The sequence below is a fragment of the Coturnix japonica genome, chromosome 10, assembly GCF_001577835.2.
Source record: "Coturnix japonica isolate 7356 chromosome 10, Coturnix japonica 2.1, whole genome shotgun sequence".
NCBI classification, from domain to species: domain Eukaryota; kingdom Metazoa; phylum Chordata; class Aves; order Galliformes; family Phasianidae; genus Coturnix; species Coturnix japonica.
Window position 1 is genome coordinate 11,148,708 of NC_029525.1, and position 19,845 is coordinate 11,168,552.

The window sequence follows — 19,845 nt, forward strand, 5'->3', positions numbered from 1 at the left end:
ACTGTATCTTCTCTCTCTACCAAATATTTTCCATCAATTGTTACAGCATGAAAACAAACTATTAGGAAAATATCATATGGACCACATAAGGTTCATTTCCCTTCAGGAATAAGACGCTCTGGGGGAAAAAATGAAGTTAGTGCTTGCTTAAGTTTAAAACTGAATGATCAGGAAAAGGTCAGCATTTCTCAGCTTTATGACTGGTCAGGAGCTTGAAGCACTCCCTGGGCTAAGAATCACACAGCCTTCTAGCATGGGAAACAGAGGGACAAAGGCTGGAGTTGGGATGCAGCCAGTTTCAAACAAGAGGTCTTTTAAGCTCCTTCAAAATAATCCAACACTGCACCGTCATTACTTATTCTAATACACACTACACATAATAAATTAACAACATATCAGTTGGAATCTGGAATATTCGACTACTTCCACACAAAGCTTACTTGATGCAGAGTCCACATAAGGTCAAGATGTAATTTATGAGAAAATACATAATATTTATGGTGGGTTTTGTACGTGAACTTTGCTTTACCCTTCTGTCACAAGCAAAATGAAAGACAGTGATGAAACCAGTAATGCACCCAGCCCGAACAGACCCATGCTCCAACCATTTCTGTCTTCTCTCTGTGGCTCACTCACCCAGAGGCAAGACTCTCAGAACAGCTAAATAGCTCCTTTTCCAGAAGACAGAGAGATAAAGCACAGCCTGAAGCACTCCTTGGTCTGCTTGGCTAGGAAAGGCCTAAAGTAGGTGCTGCCCACAGGTCCTGCATGATCCCTGCTCTCTTCTGGGTGGAAGATGAGGCATGATGTTTTTTCTCCCACCTCTCCCACAGTGAAAAAGAGGCAGTTTACTAATGAGTGAATGAGTCCTGCTGCTCCACAAAGGTGAGAAAAAAGGGAAAAATGTGGGATAAATAACACTAACAGTGACCACAGGACAGTTCTTGCCTTGGTATCTCTGCATCAGTACTCACTGTGATACACAGAGTATAGGGCACATCGACAATGAACAATGCAATACAGCCCAGAAAGAGGAAAAAAAAACAGGTGTTAAATAAAGTGCAGATTAAGTGTATTTGCAAAACATTTGTTACTGTGATCACGAAGGTATATGATAAATGTTGTCTATCAGTTGCATAATGCACGTGCCACATTGCATGCTCTGAAAGAACAAGGTAAAGAGTTTACACTGGAGCATCTACTTGGCAATTGAAAAATAAATGAAAATTATCCACTCCATGGCTGTTTATAACCAGCTGAGACATGGCACAAAACCATTTATGCCCAAGAATGCAGAGGTGATGCAAAGGCCAGGGGCTTACTACTTGCTACCTGGCTTGAACAAAAGTAATTTTATTACAGAGTAGGAAAAGCTTTAGCAAATTAAATTACTTGTGCAGTTATTTCATTTGCTTCGCACATTATGGTTGAATTACCTCTGGAAATGGGAACAAAATGTAGTAATGTTGCCACTGATTTACCCAAACATACTGGAAGCCAATTCAGCCTTTGGATATTCTCATTCAGCTCCGAAAGACAATGGTTATAAGAAAATCACCAAAACAAAATGGGGAAAGCTTGTGAGGGTATGAGGACAAATAAACACTCATGAAAGATGTCTCAGTTCTGTACTACATGCCCTGAAAAAAGACACAGGCATGACTATGATGAGTAACAATTTGGATGTTAATATAAAACACCACTGAAATTCCACGTAAGGCTAAAAGCTAAAACATCCCTTTGGATTGTTTGGAGGCATTGACTTTGTGGAGGAGCAGTGGGATATCATATGGGGATCACCATGTGATTTTGAGGAGTGCAGTAATAAAAATGGGATGAAACCCAACATTACTAAATGCATAAGTGTGCACTTGGGACTAATAACTGTCACAAACTACAGCAATAGTAATGGGATGAAACTTCACACTGTGAATCAAAAGATTCAAAGCTGTTTTTGTTACAAAGACTCAGTTGACAAGAACTGAGGGGAAGGCAGCCTAATATATATATATTAGGTGGTTTAGGATGCCACCATACAGAAGAGAAACAGAAAATATCATACTTTGCCTCTCAGGACAGGAAGTACCATTTTCATGATGTATCATTACAGTATCACCTGGAACAAGTCTCTGTAGTTCTGATAACCTACATCTTGAAAAGTGAAGCTAAAACAGATGGATAAAGAAATGGAAATGCACAGTGAGAGCAGCGATTGGAAGGCTGGTTTATCTGGGCAAAGTCAAAGCTAACAAGAGACGACTTCCTTGTCCCGGTCCCAGAACACTGGAGAGACAGAGACACAAGGCAAGAAGATTTTATGTGAAGAATACACTACCTTAATCTTCCTATAAATTAATGAAGACCGAGGATTGAAAAGCTTGCTAGGCATGAGACAGCAGCCTGACTCTGGATGAGCTGGAGTAGAGCAAAACACCACCTACCCCAGAAGCGTCAGGTCTCTAAGGAGCTGATACCCTGCAGTATGCGTTAAGTGAGGAGCTGCAAGAGATCTAATTTGACCCACACCTTTCTGAAGACACATCTCGTATATCATCGCTGAATTTTCTCACCCTTGGAATTATCAACAGAAAACAGTTTCATTTTTGTAGAGCAATTGACACACATTGTTCTATTCGCTCTTTTGCAACTGAAATGAAGTTGAAACATTTTGATTTCTACAGCACAGTGAAACCCTATCAGTAAGAAGAGGGGACGTGTTCACTGTCTGTACTGTTTCAGAAGCACAGGTCACATGGGATATAAATTAGACCTATTCTTAAGGGCAAAAGTTACCAAAAATTTCAAAAGCTTCAGCTCTGTGCTATTGAAAATGTCTGTATGTACATGTGTACTTAGTTTGAGAGATGAAAAACAATGGTAACTGATTATATAACTCAACACCACAATTCAGCAGGAAATAAACATGAGGTTTACACCCATATTCTGATAACTGTACACCAGTGTGCAGACACAGTACAAACCACTTTTAGCATTCAAAATTTCTCATTAAATGTGATTTATGATTGTGGTATACAACCACAAAAGGGCAGGGCGACTCAAGGTTTGATTCATGTCAGGTGCTGTTATGTTGAAACAGTCCTCTTCAACTACTGCAAATGCCAAGGTCAGCCAGCCCAGTTCATGATGATGTCTAGATGAGCTCCATTGCTTCCCCTTGGAATTTTTCAAATGCAAATATTCCCATATGCAATATTGAGTAATAGGTAAACTCCAGTCCAAAGAAAAATATCAAGACATTTCCCAGAAAAACATCCTCAAAACAGAACTTATCACAATGGCTGAACATTCTCCACCAAAACCACTACTTTGAAGTGAAGATCTCTGCATCTAAATTGACATTACACATTTTCATACACAGGTTCTTGCAACTTGGTACTTAACTGTAAGTTGTTCTTTTCTAGGTGTATCAGTGCTTTGGGTTTACCTGCTAAAAATCAGGCCACTTTTACGTTGGCTATTAGACTGAAATCTTTCGGCTTCAGTTGCTGCAATCCCACATTACCGACAACTCTTCTACCTCTCTCTGTGGCAATGAAATTGAGAAGGGGTTCACAGGGAATTAATTGGGGGATTCTGAGTGCAGAACAACAGCTGAATTCTTGATATCAAAAGCTTATCAAGATCAGATAGAAAGTACCCTTATAGAAATTCAGCCTGGCTCTGTACCAGTAAAGGGATCCTGATCCAGATTCCCAAGTCCCTGAAGATGTGCACTACATTCTGCCCACGAGATACACACCTGCTGGTGGCCAAGCCTTGATGTAGCCAGTGCAATGGACAACAGCATACTGTGCTTCACCTTCTTTTACTGGACCCAGGCCATTCCTAAATGAAAAGGGAATACAAATATACCATGTTAACTGACATGCAGAATAGCTTTATGCTTTTATGCTATTATTAGTGATTTACTGATAACCATAAGCTGTGTTAGAAACATCCAACCATGACCCTAAAGTGCTGTATTACAACACTATTCACGTTTCACCTCCTTTCCACAGTACTTCTCATTGAAACGTAATGAAGCTTATTTCAGAGATGGAACAGGTTAAGAGAAATAGTTGAGTCACTTGCTCACGATTTCTGCAAGACCAAGTGACCACCACAGCTCAAGTGAGTACTCAGTTCTCATCCCTGTGATCCTGGGCTACTTTGCACTGTATGCTAATGCAAGTTTTTCCAGGCTGTACTCTAAGCATTACGCTAGTGGAAAAATGAGAGTACTTAGGCAACTGACCATTGCAGTAAATTAAATACCTGTATCTTTTCCTCATGGTGGTTATTCTGTTCAGAGGTAAGTGATCCAGAGGAGCATTTCCACACCTAAAAGTAAAAAAGTATTTGAAAGAACTCAAAAAGGAGTAAAAATGTATTTTCATCTCAACTATTTAAAGATCTTTATTAGTATATGAAAGCATACAATTATGGATGTTTATTTCTGACTGGAAGTCCCACATACATGTTTTCTCAGAACTTGCTCCTTTCGCAGCCCGAGTTCCTTGGGTGCAGTACAAATATTTTCATGATTTTATGAAAAACAATAGAGAAAGATTCCCTTCCAGCCCTCCAAATCTAAGGGCTATTAGCAATAGGAATTCCAAGAGTGGCTAAAAAATAGATACGCTTCCAGTTACCAGAAAACAGGGGTGAAAACTAAACAAGTGAGGCCCACACATCATACCCACACAAAATGATCTCAGTGTGTCAGTAGCTTCCCTGGACAGAGCATTACAACTGCTGCACACCAGCTATAATTTTTAGACATTACTCTGATCTTTGCCAGAACGGACATTTGTTCTGGTGTGTGTTGTGGTATTTCTAACTATGCCTAACAGCATAATTTTACAATCCATTTGAAGCTCAGTAAATAGCCTGAAAGATGAAAACAGTTCATTCTCGGTTGACGCGATGAACAATAGCAATAAAAGAAGTAAACACGAGGAAAGTTCACATTATTTGACGATCATTCTTCCAACAAGTTCTTTTTTTTCATTGTTTCTTTTTTAAACTTCTGTTTTTATGTTTACCAGTCACTGCCAATGAGAAAGAATGAATAATTAAAGTAAGATTCAGAATTTAAAAACAAGGGGGATACTGGAATGTCTACAATTACCCTCATGCACTGGACCTGTGAAGAAATAACTGCAGTTTTAATTGTTGTTTTAAAAGCTGGGGAACAGCAGTAAATAGGACATTAGGCCCAACTTTTATATCTGTCTCCTCGTTAGAGAAGAAAAGATGCTCACTGAGTAACACGTATAAGGCTTAACGTCTCTAAAGAAATCTTTGTCTGAAGCCACCATATTTTGTTTCCTAACAAGCTATAGTATAAAAAAAACAAATTCACCATTAACATAATGAGTGAGGATATGTGCACGATGCTGGATTCAGAATTTCAAAGTCATATACAGCTGCTATTCCTGCAGATTATAACCTCATGTACTGCACAGAACAAAGAAAAGCTGGTGTGAGAATCCCTCTTCAGATTATCAATTATTGCCTTTTTCCTTTCATCTTGACATGTTCTCCTTGTCTGATGAACACTTCCATTGAAATACACAATTTTACTGCATCCTCCAATGCTCATTATTGACTTAAAATTATTGCTATTGGCCTGCATGTATCACTATGAAATCTAAAGCATAGGAATCCTTTGCGCAGTTCAAGAACAGCGAACATAAGAGGAGCTACATTTTTAGCACCTTATCCTGAAGGCATGAAGTATACAAACCCCTTTCAAATGCCCTACATTCAGCCTCCTTGCACGATGCACAGAACATCCACCACAATTAACAGAAGCACACGCATCTGTAGTAATGTGTCAAATATTTTGTTTTGCATGTCTTGCTCCATAACAAATTGTGCACGGATTGTTCCCAGCATATATGTCGGATATAGGCTGTATATGCAACTATGGACCTCCCCCTCTAACCACAGAGACTAATCCTGTTTGCACAGAAGAAGTCAGAACCATTGAGCAGGCAGACCTCTCAGGAAGCCCAGGCAACGCAGGAGAAGGTGGAAAATTGCAAAATAAAAACCCTTTAACAATTACTCATGTATCTAGAATCAACTAGCCGACTTCCAGTTAATTCATACCAGGCTTAGGTTAATTCTTCCATAGCTGGCAAATTTGCAGCTGAATTCCTGTTTGTCTTCAAGATTCTTTTAATATTATTGGTTTGTTGAAGAAAAACACACAGAGTTGGGCTTTCATTACGCTTGCAAAAGCTCTGTTCCCAAAGTATTGATTCAAATACTTTGACCTGAAGAGACAACTGCTTACATGCCAGGGGTGAAGTTGTCATGAGGGTCTCTGGAGATAGTATACAACATCCCACACTGAAAAAAAAAATAACTGCAACACAAATGAGGTATTGCTTTGCCATTAATCATAAAGGAAAACAAGTTTCAGTTTTACTAGAGTTACAAAAGTAAGCATTCTGGAAATGCTTAATGGGAGTATGTCACTACAGCTTCAGTCTTCAAACAAGGTCAGAAGAGAGTAACAAAATACTCAAAGTCTTTAATCTGAGAATATCACAACAGAAATACCAGGTATATATACATACCTCATTCTGCAAATGAAAGAGCGCCTTGATCCCATGCACATTCTCATTGAGGACTGCTGACCCTCTTTCTTTACTGTTCCAGTCTTCAAGTCCAGGATTCGTCCTAGAAAAGCCAGCAAAAATAAGTGATGTTTATTACATAGATTTAAACCCATTTAGTACAAAAGAAGATGACAATACACTCATAAACTTAATGCCATTAGCCTATTTAAAGAAGGAAAAAAAGCCAACCGAAAAGCCCATTTCTTGTCTCACATCTGTTATGTGCTGGCTTAACCAATGGTCTCAGTGAAGCTGAGTCATAATTTCATTATTTATTTATTTTTCCCTGACTAACCCAAGATCAACTGTTAAGGCAGGGTCAAATATCTGGAGACAGGGAAGATGATGACAGCAAGAACAGCTTTTTCACTTGAGCTGCTTGCTTCAGTCCTTCCCAGAACTGCAGATAAAGCAACATACACCATCTCCCTGGCTGCTGCTTTTCCTTCACTGTGCTTTCATGTCTATCCTGAACCCATTGTAACAACACCTCAGAGATTCAGGGCTATAATGACAGTGAGGAATAGCTAAGATCGATTATTCCCCCTCATGGATAGACATAGCAACGAGAAGAGGACAGACGGGGGCAAAGTTGGGTCGGTGCTACTAACTTAGAGAAGGTCCTTACCAGAATAAAAACAAAGGTAGCACATGCAGCAGTATCATAGCTTAATTTTTGCACTCTCCTGACAATGCAAAAAGCAGTGGTTATTACAGAAAGCTTTAGATCAGCAGCAGCAGTGTCTGAGTATCACCCAGTTTCCTACCGCATGTCTCTACAGAGCTGACAGACTTCTGCAGCTACAGCTCAATTATTAACAGATGAACACATAATCTTACATGGTACTAACATGGACTAGAAATGGACAAGAAATGAATCACTGTCCCAGTTCCACAATGCTTCAGGGCTGGATAAAGCCACAACAATTACAGTGGTCAAGAGAAATGCACTGAAACAGCTGCTAGACAACTAAATCACGGCCACCAGCTTTCAAACCTTAACTAAGATAGAACAATAGGCAAATTTATAGCAAGATACCCCTCTCTGTGCTAAGATGGAGAAATCATACAGAATACAGTCAAAGTCTTCCTCGTCACATTTACTTAAAAGTCTCTGTCCAAAAAATCAGTTCTGAAATAACTCTACTGCCAACCATACACACAGCAGAATTACTTTAACTGAATATTCACCTCTACCCAAGAAGGGGACTCAAGTCCTTATAAAGCAGCCTAAAGATCAGTATATGTAAATACATTAAATTTGCGATGCACGTAACCAAAGAATAGCTGTTTTCTGTGCACTTTGTTTTCTCTTCATTCTAAAACAAATTCTCAAATGTGATACTAATAGTCAAAAAGCAGTAAAGAAAATGTAACCCAAACAGCTAATGGGAATGTATTGTAAATACATTTCAGAACTATGTGGCTGCTAAGCTTAAAACTGCTGACAAGAAACTGCTCTGGCAAGAGAGCAGCCTCCAACAAGATTATCATAGTTTTTAAACTCAACTTCGTTTGGCAATGTCTTAGAAATATGTACCAGATAACAAATAGTGGTCTAAATCTTGCACTGGCTTACAAAATCACTGCAGGGGATGGTGGGGGTGTGGGTATGAGTCAGAGAAGTGTTTGGTACATAGGTATGACACAGTTATCTCAGCAGCTTGTTTCAATAGTCTGCCATCCATGTGTTCTGTAACAATACATAGCCAGCTGACATAAAGAACAGACAATTTGTGACATATATCATCAGAAGTTAATGCCCAAATTCCCTTAAAAACGTGGAGAACTGTAGCTGAATAGATGAAGAACAAAGCCTTTGGTTCAGCTCAAAGCAGCCTGAATCCCTGGGAGAAGAGGCATCTCCTAAGCATGTTGTTACACAGCTCCCAGCTCCATCACAGCTTCAAGTTATCAATACCAAGGACATCAGGTGTGTAGAGCGTTATGTAGGAGAGGAAACAACTTGCTATGAGACTGATATGAGTTTGTAACCAGCATGGCTACGTACCACAGCTAAATGCTGGTTTGGGAAAAAGGAACCACCTCAGTCTGCAGCTGCAACAGCACAACAAGGCCTGGTCTCAAAGCACAGCCATGTCTTCTCCCAAGGCTCCTCAGCCACTCCACACCTGACTGTGTGAACAGGGCTCCCCTTCTGCCAGCACAGAGTTAGAAAATCACTTTCTACCTGCTTTAGTATCACCAACAACACACGGCAGCTGCTCACACAGGGGATCCTACACTCCGTTCCATCATTCCACATATGCAGGTTGGTTCAAGGTACACTGCAATGATAGCTCTGTCACAGAGCCATGAAATATTCCTATCTGCGTGCTCCTGATCTTCTACACAAGTGCTGCCTCCTCGGTGATAAATACTCACTTAAGTTTCTCCACAGGACACCCGCACAATGCACATCTGATATAAAAGTTGGTAATTATAGTCTTGTAAGAAATATTTCAGGATGCTCTGACAACTTCCTCCAACTGCACAGTGCACATGTGCACTTTTTGCCTCCTTTCTTCTTCTAAAGTGGAGCAATTTTAAAAGGGAAATGCAATTCACTGCCACCCGCAGCTGAATCCCCCGGCGAGCTCCACATAAATGGGTAATTGCACGTAGTTCTCTTCCACATTAAACTTCTCCCCTCTCCAGCTTCAGTGACAACCCTCAGACACAGCGAGAGCAAGATGAGCGTCTGACACTGCCATCTTATTACAGCAGCTGCACACTTTAGAGAAAAACAGTTTACTCTGCTGCAAAAGTGAAAGCAAATAAGCGACCACAAGCTTATAAAACCAACACGTAAATTGAGTTAGTCTGGATATAATTGACCACTTATTGAAATTATCCATCAGAGACCACACTCAGACGGCAGTGCTGCTTAAACCTGTAATACTCCAGTTGCCTGCTGAGCAAGAACACATAATGTAACCCAAGGAGCTGATGTCCTCTGCTACAACAGGAAAGGGCGGTAAGAAGGGGTAACATAGCTGAGGACACAGTGCAAGAGATGAATTATTGGGGTAAAATTAGAGAAGTCAAATAAAGCTAAGCTCTCCCACTGGAGAGAACAGCCAGCAAACAATGCAAACAGTGAGGGAGGATGCATGCCTGGAACATTCTCTTTCTGCTTGTGTTGCAGTGTGTTTCTAAAGACGCTCTAAAAGCCATCAAGAGGACCAATGCTCAAATTAGTAGTAACACAGCCCTCATATGTGCAAACAGTCAATAGATCACAGATGTATTTTCCTCCTTTTAGACCTTCACTTGCTACTGTGAATGTTCAAATATCTTTTCTGTGCTTGCAGTGGTTGAGATGAACCTAAGCCAAGGACAGGTCTGGGCCTACTGGAGTTCATGGGGTTTCAAATCTGGGAGTCTGGCTCAAATCCATCTTTATACAATAGCACCAGCCTGCTGGAAATTTGTTCCTTCATGGATAAGCACTGCATGCTAGGCTTCATAGCCTGATTATCAAACACAGTCTGTTCTCTATTAGTCTTTCAATTTTTTTTTGGTGGAATCAAAGCTCCACAAACATCTACACCAAATTCTACCACAAATGCTTTCCCTGCTGGATTTTTAGTTCCTAAGAATTCCACAGCCTGTAATTAGAAAGAAAGACCTGTTATGTGAGAGTATTCTTCTGCAAATGAGTTCTGCACAAGTAGCTTTGTAAATGTCTCTCTCAAAAACGATCGTATGGTATCCAGCTCCAGGGCTGGAGTTTGCAGTAAAGAAATATCCCTCTTCTGCAACAAAAAGCTACAGGCATTTACATTTGAATATAATGGCATCATGCACACAAGGAAATCAGTAAAGTTCACAATACAATTTTCCATCTTCCTCTAACTCATGTTAGTAGATAGACTGATGTCTTGCATAGAGTCTCATAGTAATCTGAACTAATGTAAGGAGTCTCACCTTGCCCTCAACACAGCAGCCTTCAGCAAGCCAGCAAACTCACGCTGTAAGAGCATCCAACTTGCTCTTTGCAGGACAAAGACATTTCATAATGAATCTATGCCACTGGATTGTCTGCACGTTTCATTCCAGGCAAAATAAAATGAAGGATAAACTAAGTTTGGTTTGGACAAAATAACAAAAGGTACCTTTGTGCTCATCAAAAATACTCCGCAGGCTACTCAGGGAAGACAAACAGAAAACAGGAATACTGCATCAAAAAAATCCTTACAAAAACTGAAAACATCTTTATCTTGCTATGAAAACGGAAAAAGCAAGACAGGGAGACAGGAAAACAAGAGGAAATTACTACAAACAAAAGAAAACTGATGGTCAAAGTATTGAGGCTTCTGAACACAGATACAAATGTAAGCTGAAATGTCAGAAAATGAAAGATTCATTCTGCGCTGATGCTGTCTATCAGTACGTGAAGATTCCAGAAAGCAGCAGCAGAGATGAGCTCTTGACTAAATCTACCAGCTGCTGAAGCCCAACCAGAAACCCAACCTTGCAAATTAACAGATATGAGATGCTGGCCACTGCTTTGGACAAGTAATCAAGGTCCAGAAGATCAACTCCTCCTCTCTGTTAGCAGTTTGCACATATTCACCAACTACTGCTGAACACTCAGCATTACACCAAGTGAGGCACCAGCTGGAAGAACTCTTCTTAAAAACAATCTAAACAAAATGCTTTCATTAAGAAGCTGAGACAGCCTAAAATTGAGCTATTTATATTAAATTACTCTCGGTAAGCACATGACAGAGCAAACCAACTATTCTGTATTAATTCAACAATTAAAAGAAGAAAAGCTTTAAGAATTTATACCATTATAATGGTAAGGGATACAATTGTATTTCATATCTAATACGTCTCAGCAAGTGTTTTAAGCTCTATTAAGTTTAATAAATAAGCTTCTACCCTGTGGATCTCAACATAAAAAAATAAAATCACAGATGACCTAAGCATACGTTAGAATCAAAAGTGCCTCTCCCTCCAGGAAATCATGTTCATAAAAACCAGAGGTGGCTCACAACATACAAATAAAACAATATGCACAGAGATTGAGAGGAAATGCCACAGCTCAGACATTCACTGCTGGTCACCCAAGTACCCTCCAAGAAGGGAGCATCCGTTCAGCAGCTCGATACATAGATAGGGACAACACTCACAGCATTCCTCTCACTCACATCAGAGGCATCTCACAGGCAGTGCCTGCTAACCTGGTGTTTATTTTAACACTACTACTTCGTATTCGCTTTAATCACCTTTTAAACCTGTGACAGAAACACGAATTCTTCAGAGCTTTTAAAATACACAGAGAAGCCACAAAGAATGCGCGGTTCTAGAATAAAGAGCTTGATGAGGTTGTTTTTACAAAACATTTGCTAACTCGTGATGCTTAACTCACTCACCAAAACGCCCTGCCACAAACAACCCTGGCCTGCAGGCAGAGCCATTCCCCAGCACACTCACTTTCTCCTGAACCAGATGCAGCACAGCCATGTGGAACTGCTGCCAGGATTGTAATGACACAGAACAGATGAGTTCATAGCAGACTGGAGGCTCTTCTCTTTCATACTTCAGATTTATGCATTATAAGTACTGTTTAAGTTCACACATTGAAAGTAGGTGAGGGTCTGGGTGGACCCAGCTGGTCTGACTGTGCAGGTGATGGGAACTGATGACAGGAGACTTCACCCTACCTGCACAACTGTACACCAGCACTGCTATTTCTCACTCTTCTGCTGAACAGGACTTCCTGCCCTGGTGCAACTTCTGCTGGGATCTCCAGGCATCCAACAGGCTCAATGCAAAGCAGCTTTAATCATCAGGTTTTACATGAGAGCAGGAGGCAGAGGTGGATGGAGGAAATATGTGCTGGTTCCAGTCTCCACTCATGTCTCCAGTAGGACTGGCAGCTAAGTGGAACAGGGCACGGGGAAGCATAGTGCAGACAGGACTGTGGAACAAGAGTGTACTGGGAAAAGCCAAATGAGGCACAACCACAACAGCAGTGATTCCAGCTCTTGAAAATCTCCAAGTACACAGAAAAGGCGTGTGTGGAGTCTTGTAGTTGGAGATGCAGAGGAACAAGCTGCAGGTCTTTTGTCCCATCTGACATTTAACATGGAAAATAGGGCACATTTGGAGGTCATGTGTAGGCATTCAGCTGGAATGAGGCTCAACAGAGCTGTGTGGGCAAGCCTGCACAGTATGCCATGCAGAATAACCACAGACATCTAGAAGAACAGAACCACAAGGATGATGATATACCAGCATCCCTTGAGAACACCACATAAAGTGATAAATCAGCCAGCCCTACACAGCCTGGATCAAAGTCAGGGACCACACAGGGCTTCCCAGCTGTCATTATCCTGCACTTGTATCAACCAAACAGCTTGTGGGATGGGCAAGGATAAAATGCAGTTGTTGCACTTGCTCTGAAGACAACAGTGCCTTCCACACAGTTATTAGGAGGCTGCTTCAGCTTTCACAGCCATGTGCTTCACTGCTCTCACAGGCACAGCAGGAAGCAGCATCAGATCGCACTCTTTGTCCAACTACATTATAAAACATCACTAATACACCAAATAAATACACCAATATACAGAATGAGTAACTGGCTGTGAGCACGTACTTCTTGTTAGCTGACAAAGTAAATTCCAAAGGACACCCGTGCTTTCGTTCCTGTTAAAGGTGAAAAAAGTGAAGTGCAAGAGAACATTTCCACTTGCCTGCAGTCAGCCAGCAGCAGGAAGTGCAGGGCCTGAGCTCACATAAGCAATATGAGTTCTCAACACACTGTAGCTGTAGGTAATTCTCAATTACATAATCTACAGCGACTCCAAAATTCCATAACATTTCACGATGACTACGTGCTGATCGGGGCAAAATCAGCTTAAACATGAAATGTACATGGCCACATTTCCAAGAGAAGACTACAGGCTGGGTGGCTGACTTATCTGGTTTTATATCCAGATATATCCAGATAACCTCTTGGTGTAGCAGTATGCAATTTGAAATGAATTACCTAAATAAGGAAAGTATATTTCGCTTATATCAAATACTCCATGTTCATGATGCTATTTAGAAGCAGGAAATGCTCTCCATTGCTCTATTTTTCCCTCTGCACTCATGAAAAAATTCCTGAACTACCTACCCCTTAATGACGGATAATGTTCCACATATATTTATAAACCATCAAAGCTCATTTTTCTCACTGGCCCAGCTTCTCAGGAGGGCTATTTGAGCCTCTCTAGCGGTATTAAGGTTTACATCATCTAATTGCTAAAGGCGTTGTATAAGCATTAGAGTCAAATTATGACATTCTTACAATAGAATGAACAACAGATCCAATCAGCAGCAATCAAAGTCAAAGAAAAAAATAAGTAGTAGTAGTAATGCAATTGAAATGTAGCTATTTTTACAAATCCATCTGTCTCCTACTTACTAACTGGAGACACTGACCAGGCCAAGGGACTTTGAAAAGCCTTCTCCCTGCCCCCCTTGTTTCCCCCCACCCCTCACTTTTTAATAAGAAACACCTCACATTACACAGCTGTTTGCCTAATACAACTTGTTCTTATAAAAGCTCACAAGGCCAAAAGGTCTCTGCTGTGCTTGACTAAGCAGTCTGCATCATGTAATTCTCCACAGTCTTGGACAAATTATGCATCCTCTTAATCAAATTAAAAAGGAATCTATGTGGGCTTTCAAGCCATGCTGTTGAATTAATTTTAAGGGACTATTTGAAGGGACAGTGTTAGAGATCACATGCAGTTTCCCTGTTGATGGACCTGGAAAAACCGGAGAAAAACAAAACAAAACAAGCTAATAATTCAAAGCACGTGTTGAAGGTTAAGTTATAAGAAGTGCAAAAGCATTTTAATGACTAAGTGCATCTGGAACTCTTGACAACACTTATGTATGGGAAACATTCAGTGTGCAAAACAGAATGGCTTCTGCAAGGCCATACAGATGTGTGAGCTGTCCCTCAAACATCCCTATTTCCAGTACATTCACTGTAAACTGGGATGGTGATTCTCTGATTTCCATCCTTGTACTGTCTTTTTAAACTTGCTTAGCAGAGTCCTTACGTCGGTATTGGGAGGGGAATGGTCTTACATAGCTGTGCTCTGATCTTTGTAGGTACTTTTAGACAAGTAAGTATCACCAAGCTCATGGCTCCATGAGCTGGGCAGCTGCACCAACACTTCTTTGACAGCTATCAAATATATTTGAAGGAAATGGAGAAAATCACCATGCTTAGGCCTGCCAATGAGCCAAGATACAAAACTCCCCAAATGACAGAGCAGACTTTCTACAGCTAGAAAAAGAATCGAAAACCCCACAACCAGTTACTCCAACCATTAGCAGAGGCATCCAAACTAACTCTAACAACAAAATTTATTATTTTACCATTCACAGCTGCACAATAAATAAATACATAAAGCTTGTAAGTAGCTTCTAAATTAAACGATTTGTTTCATTTGAATGCTCAGCAGAAAGCCCTACTGAAATACACTGCCAAAACAGCTTCAGCTTCTTGCATTCTGAATGACTTGTACTTCATTTGCAAAGTAAAATAACTGGAATATGTGCTGTATTAGTAAAAATTAGTATCACCTAGTCCTAAACTCAGGTTATGGGGAGTTCCACAAGTCAGCGGTATATGATGGATTAGTCCATTAAGGAGATACACGATGAGCTAGGACCCATCACACAACAATAAAATATTGTAGTGCATTGTATTAGCACAGCAGACAAATTAGACTGAAGGAAAAGCTGGTTCTCCATAGGGCAAATGTTAAGGACAGTCCCGTACTCTTCCAGCACATGGCGAGTGTCCACTGAGGCATCCAAGCCTTTCAGTGGGCTGCAAGAGACACGCTCAGATTGCATTGGTGGCAACGTGCTAACCAAAGAAGGTTTTGGCAAGATACTTGTAAAACACTTGTCTTTTCAAAAGCAGAAATATCGCTAAATCCATGTATTTCATCATAACAAAACAGAGCAGGCTGAATAAATATTTGAACATTCAAAAGGAAACCAAAAACTTTAAAACCCAGCAACTGAAAATGATCCGGTCAAACATCTGTGATAACAGACCTAAGTACACGGCAGTTTTCAAGCGAGAAACTCATGGTGAGGACTACAGAGAAATAAAAACCACAAAACCCATTTGGACATGCATGCCCGAGCACCTGAAAATCAACCCTAAAAGTATTTCCTACTGCTATTCAGGTGTAATAAGTCTATCTTGGAATACTAGTCCAAAGCTGCTTCCTTATTTGTATAGTAGAAACAGGCACTAACTGCATTGAATGACCACTAAAATTAGCAAAGTCATTAAAAAAATCCAATTTACTATCTCCAGTCTTTCCTCCAGCACTATCCATCCAATCTCAGTGCCTCAGCAGCAGGGAGATCACTGGGTCACTGTGTTTGTGTAGGAGTTGCTTTACGAACTGTTCTATGCATAGCTGGCTTCTCCCAGCATTTGGGATTTCTTTTCTTCCCCCCTGAAACAGCCCCAGAGACCAAAGCAAAACAAAATGCTCTTGGAATAAGTTTGTGAGATTAAATGTACCATACATTTAAAATACAATCATATGAAAGTAACTATTTTTGAGTGCTGACTTGGTTCTTCCATTGCTGTGGTACTGTCTACTGTGTCAAAGGGTACAAATGGCCTTGAAGTCCTTTCCTTATTACATGATCAACACACACACACACACACACAAAACAAATTCCAGCTTTACCCCTATAAGACCACATGACCACAGGCACTGCTCACAGCCATAAATGAAGGAAGGATTTGTTCCATTCACTTCAACTAAAGAACACGGCAATCCATTGGAAAGGAAACATGAAGTTTCACACAACTACCGTTACGCACAGGATGTTTAAAACTTTCCTTGTCTTCCTTATGGGTGTCATCACGTTTACAGGTACAGACAAACTTCATTTACCCACTAAGCTGGCAAACTGTAGTAAATCAAATCAAATATCAACAGAAGAGAAGCTGGAAATACAACAAGAGGCACTGGGCATCACTTGTAGCCACATCCATGGAATATTCAAGATGTACATGCCATACATGCACACCATGCTTGTTTCCTGCCCCTAAGCATCTACCATACTAAGCCATTTGCCTGCTATCAGTTTGGGAACGGGGAAGCAAACAGTAATTTCCTTCATCCCATATGCAAACATCAGATGAACTAAAGACTAAAGCCCAAAATCCACTCATTCCTGTGCATGACACTGCCCAAGTTCCAGTGCCATGACCGGCTGGCACTCTGATCCTCTTGCTACCAGAACAAACAGTCCACAAAGCTGCGAGCAGATGTTTTTCTGTGGAAAAATGGCACAACAGTGGGCTGGCATGGATGGAAAGTCTTACATCTGAAACATCCTCTTCATTCTCTGCAATGCCGGTGGGACCACACAACTCCACTGAAAAACAGGTATCACGTGAAGATTTGGTAGCTGCCTGCAATGAGCACAATTGTAGCCAGAATTATCCTTTTCTACAGTAAAACCAGTCTCAAATGCAAAATATTCAGTTCATGTGAATCAGTCATACATTCTATACGTGACCATGGTGGTACATTCCAAGAACTCACATACTGAAAAAGCAGATAGACAACGTGAGAGCTTTTTTTCCCCCAAATTTCTGTTTCCTACCCCTGCAGGCGCAGTAATTCTGGCACAGCCTTCTCAGGCTTCCACCCTTCCATGGAATAAAGTGGGTGTGTGGGGGTGTGGGTGTGCGGGTGGAAAATCCCATAAAATGTGGATCATCAAAGTTCAAGCAGCCCTGAAGAGAAAAACAACTTCAGGACATCTCACGCCATGTACATGGAAACTTCTCCTCTTCCACCTATCTGCTGTCGTGTATGTTATTTACTTGATGGCCATTTCTCTTCCCCCTGCTGGTTGTTACATTTCAAGGACATTAAGTGAAAACATCTGAAGGTGGAGCCACTGTTTTATCCCAGAATAAGAGACACGTGTCGTTATTAATGCCCTCTAAACACAAAACAGAAAATAATACAGCTCATTCCCTACCTGTCCAGAGGCTTGTGGTCTTACTAGGTCAGTCACGCTGTGCTAAGATGTTAACATTGGAAGTACTGAGATCTGGTTTTAATTCTCTGTACTTTGCCTTCCTAAACTGCTGGGCTGGGCACGTTTCAGAGGCAGATGGTTGTTTAGAGTTCACGCACTTAAGAGAAATCACAGAAGTAAAAATAAATAAGTAAATAAAATGCTGCCAGTTGAAACAGCCCTCTACATGCAGAGTGCCCTTCTGATGCATAAATCTCTGACAAATGTATTCTTCAGAAGCAAAGCCCAAAGAATAAATTCCCAAACAAGTTTTACTACCACTCTTCATTTTTGTCAAGTGTCTCAATGAGGACACACTTATCTGAACAAAAAGGGTTTTTTTTTCCTTTTTCAAGGAGTGTTAACAGCTCCGGTTGGAAAAACATCCATTTTTAGCAAGTCTCTTAATTTCCACAAAGCACAGAAAGATGACAGGGAAAATCTGTCAGAACACGGAGTTTATTTTTTGGTATACAATTTAGGGCACTGATCCCTCTATAGACAGACAACTTTTAAATTAACAGGTGGACCTAATTTTCCAAAACAGATTTGGAGAAGCTCTTTGGTTTGCTTACACGTTGCAGAAGCCATCCCAGTCATCATATGTTTTGATAACGCATCACTTTCTCATTAATCGTGAGTTTTACTGTCACTGCTGATAATGACATTTAAGGCATAATGGCATTCTGTCTGCCAGAGCTGAGTTTCTGGGCATGCTTCAAGTGAATTTTTGAATCCCTTGAAAGAATTTTGCACGCAAAGCCAAGTAAGGATTTCATCCAACTCTTCTTTGTCTCATCTGGATTTTCATTAATTTGAGTGGGAGTTCCAAATATTGCCTATGCATCAAAGTCATGTTTGCATTCATAGGCTACCAGTGTGCATGGAAAGAAATCTCATGAAAGACCGAGTTGAAATCAGATTAGGAAGGCTGACATGGAGGTACAAAACAACCCAGAGCACAAAAATTCCTGTGCCGAATTTCAGGAAATGCATCTGTTGTAGAGAGAAGTTATTCCTAATCTTGTCTCCCATATGGTTATTTACCATTTATTGAGCATTTCCCATCTGTTCAGTGCTCTTCGCTTTGCTTCTCCACTGGTCTCTGGCACTGCCCTCTTTTGAGTTAAACACTGCTTTTCTCTTGTTTTCTTTTACAGACAATCTGACTCCTAACTACACCATTAGGTTTCTGTGGCTCTACATACAAACTGGGCTTAGTAACAAGCTCTGCAGCTGGACAGAAAACTGCAATTGCTGAAACCACCACTAGGAGACTAAGCATTACTTGAAGGTTCTAGAGACAGGTCCCTCAATCCAATCCTCTGTTCAACTAATTTGGACTCATGCTTCCATGGTACTCATGAATCATTGCGAAGTGTCACACAACGGTCTTTTCTTCTAAAATAATACCTATCAGCTCAACTTTTTCTGTGGTCAGTCACCATTTCCATCATAAAACTCTACTTTTTAGTACTTATAAATTACAGCAATGAAATATCATGCCAAGACTAAACTTGGCATACAAGTCCTGCCCAGAAGTAACCTCAATCTTTTTCAATTAGCAACTGAACTGACTTACTCACTTTTAAGTCACTTGAAAATGAAAGCTGTGGAGGTTCTGGTTTTCACTGTCACAGGTACACAGTTTCAGCACCCTTTTGCTACGCAGTTTGCAAAGACTGCTGAACGTCAGCATCCCGAGCAGGCCTTCTGCAGTATTTCCTCAGTCAGTTTTGGGGGAATAAATATAACGGAGGTATTTTTCAGAAATTGTCTTTCTTACTACTTTAAGTTCTGTGTTCCACACCATCGGAGACTTGTTTTTGGAGCAGTTTAGAGGCTCCTGCTTGCACTGAGACTCTACTATGCCATGTATTACTCACTCAGTTCACAACCTCCATTCCTGAACCTGCATCCTTACCCCAGCATTCATCAGTTTCATCATCAGTGCACCCTGAGAACAAAGATGCCTTTGTGAAGGAATCCTACTGCTGTTTTTATCTTGTGTATATTTAATGTGATTTGCTCTTCCCAGCTGCAGGTTTCCAGGAACAAAAAGGGAAAATACATTATTACTTGGAATATCTACACCATTCTGATTAATCACATCCATAATACAAACAAG

General features: G+C 40.6%; 1 protein-coding gene across 4 annotated transcripts in view; it reads right to left on the reverse strand.

Annotated features, from left to right (window-relative positions):
* Nucleotides 1–19,845, reverse strand: part of ARNT2 (aryl hydrocarbon receptor nuclear translocator 2) — an 85,772-nt gene that overhangs the window by 34,110 nt on the left and 31,817 nt on the right. For all 4 annotated transcript variants that reach the window (XM_015873074.2, XM_015873076.2, XM_015873077.1 and 1 more), the window contains 3 exons: nt 6,591–6,693; nt 4,276–4,341; nt 3,761–3,846 (listed from right to left, as the gene is read on the reverse strand). In XM_015873074.2, the coding sequence (XP_015728560.1) occupies nt 3,761–3,846; nt 4,276–4,341; nt 6,591–6,693 (255 nt within the window). The remainder of the gene's footprint in view (nt 1–3,760; nt 3,847–4,275; nt 4,342–6,590; nt 6,694–19,845) is intronic.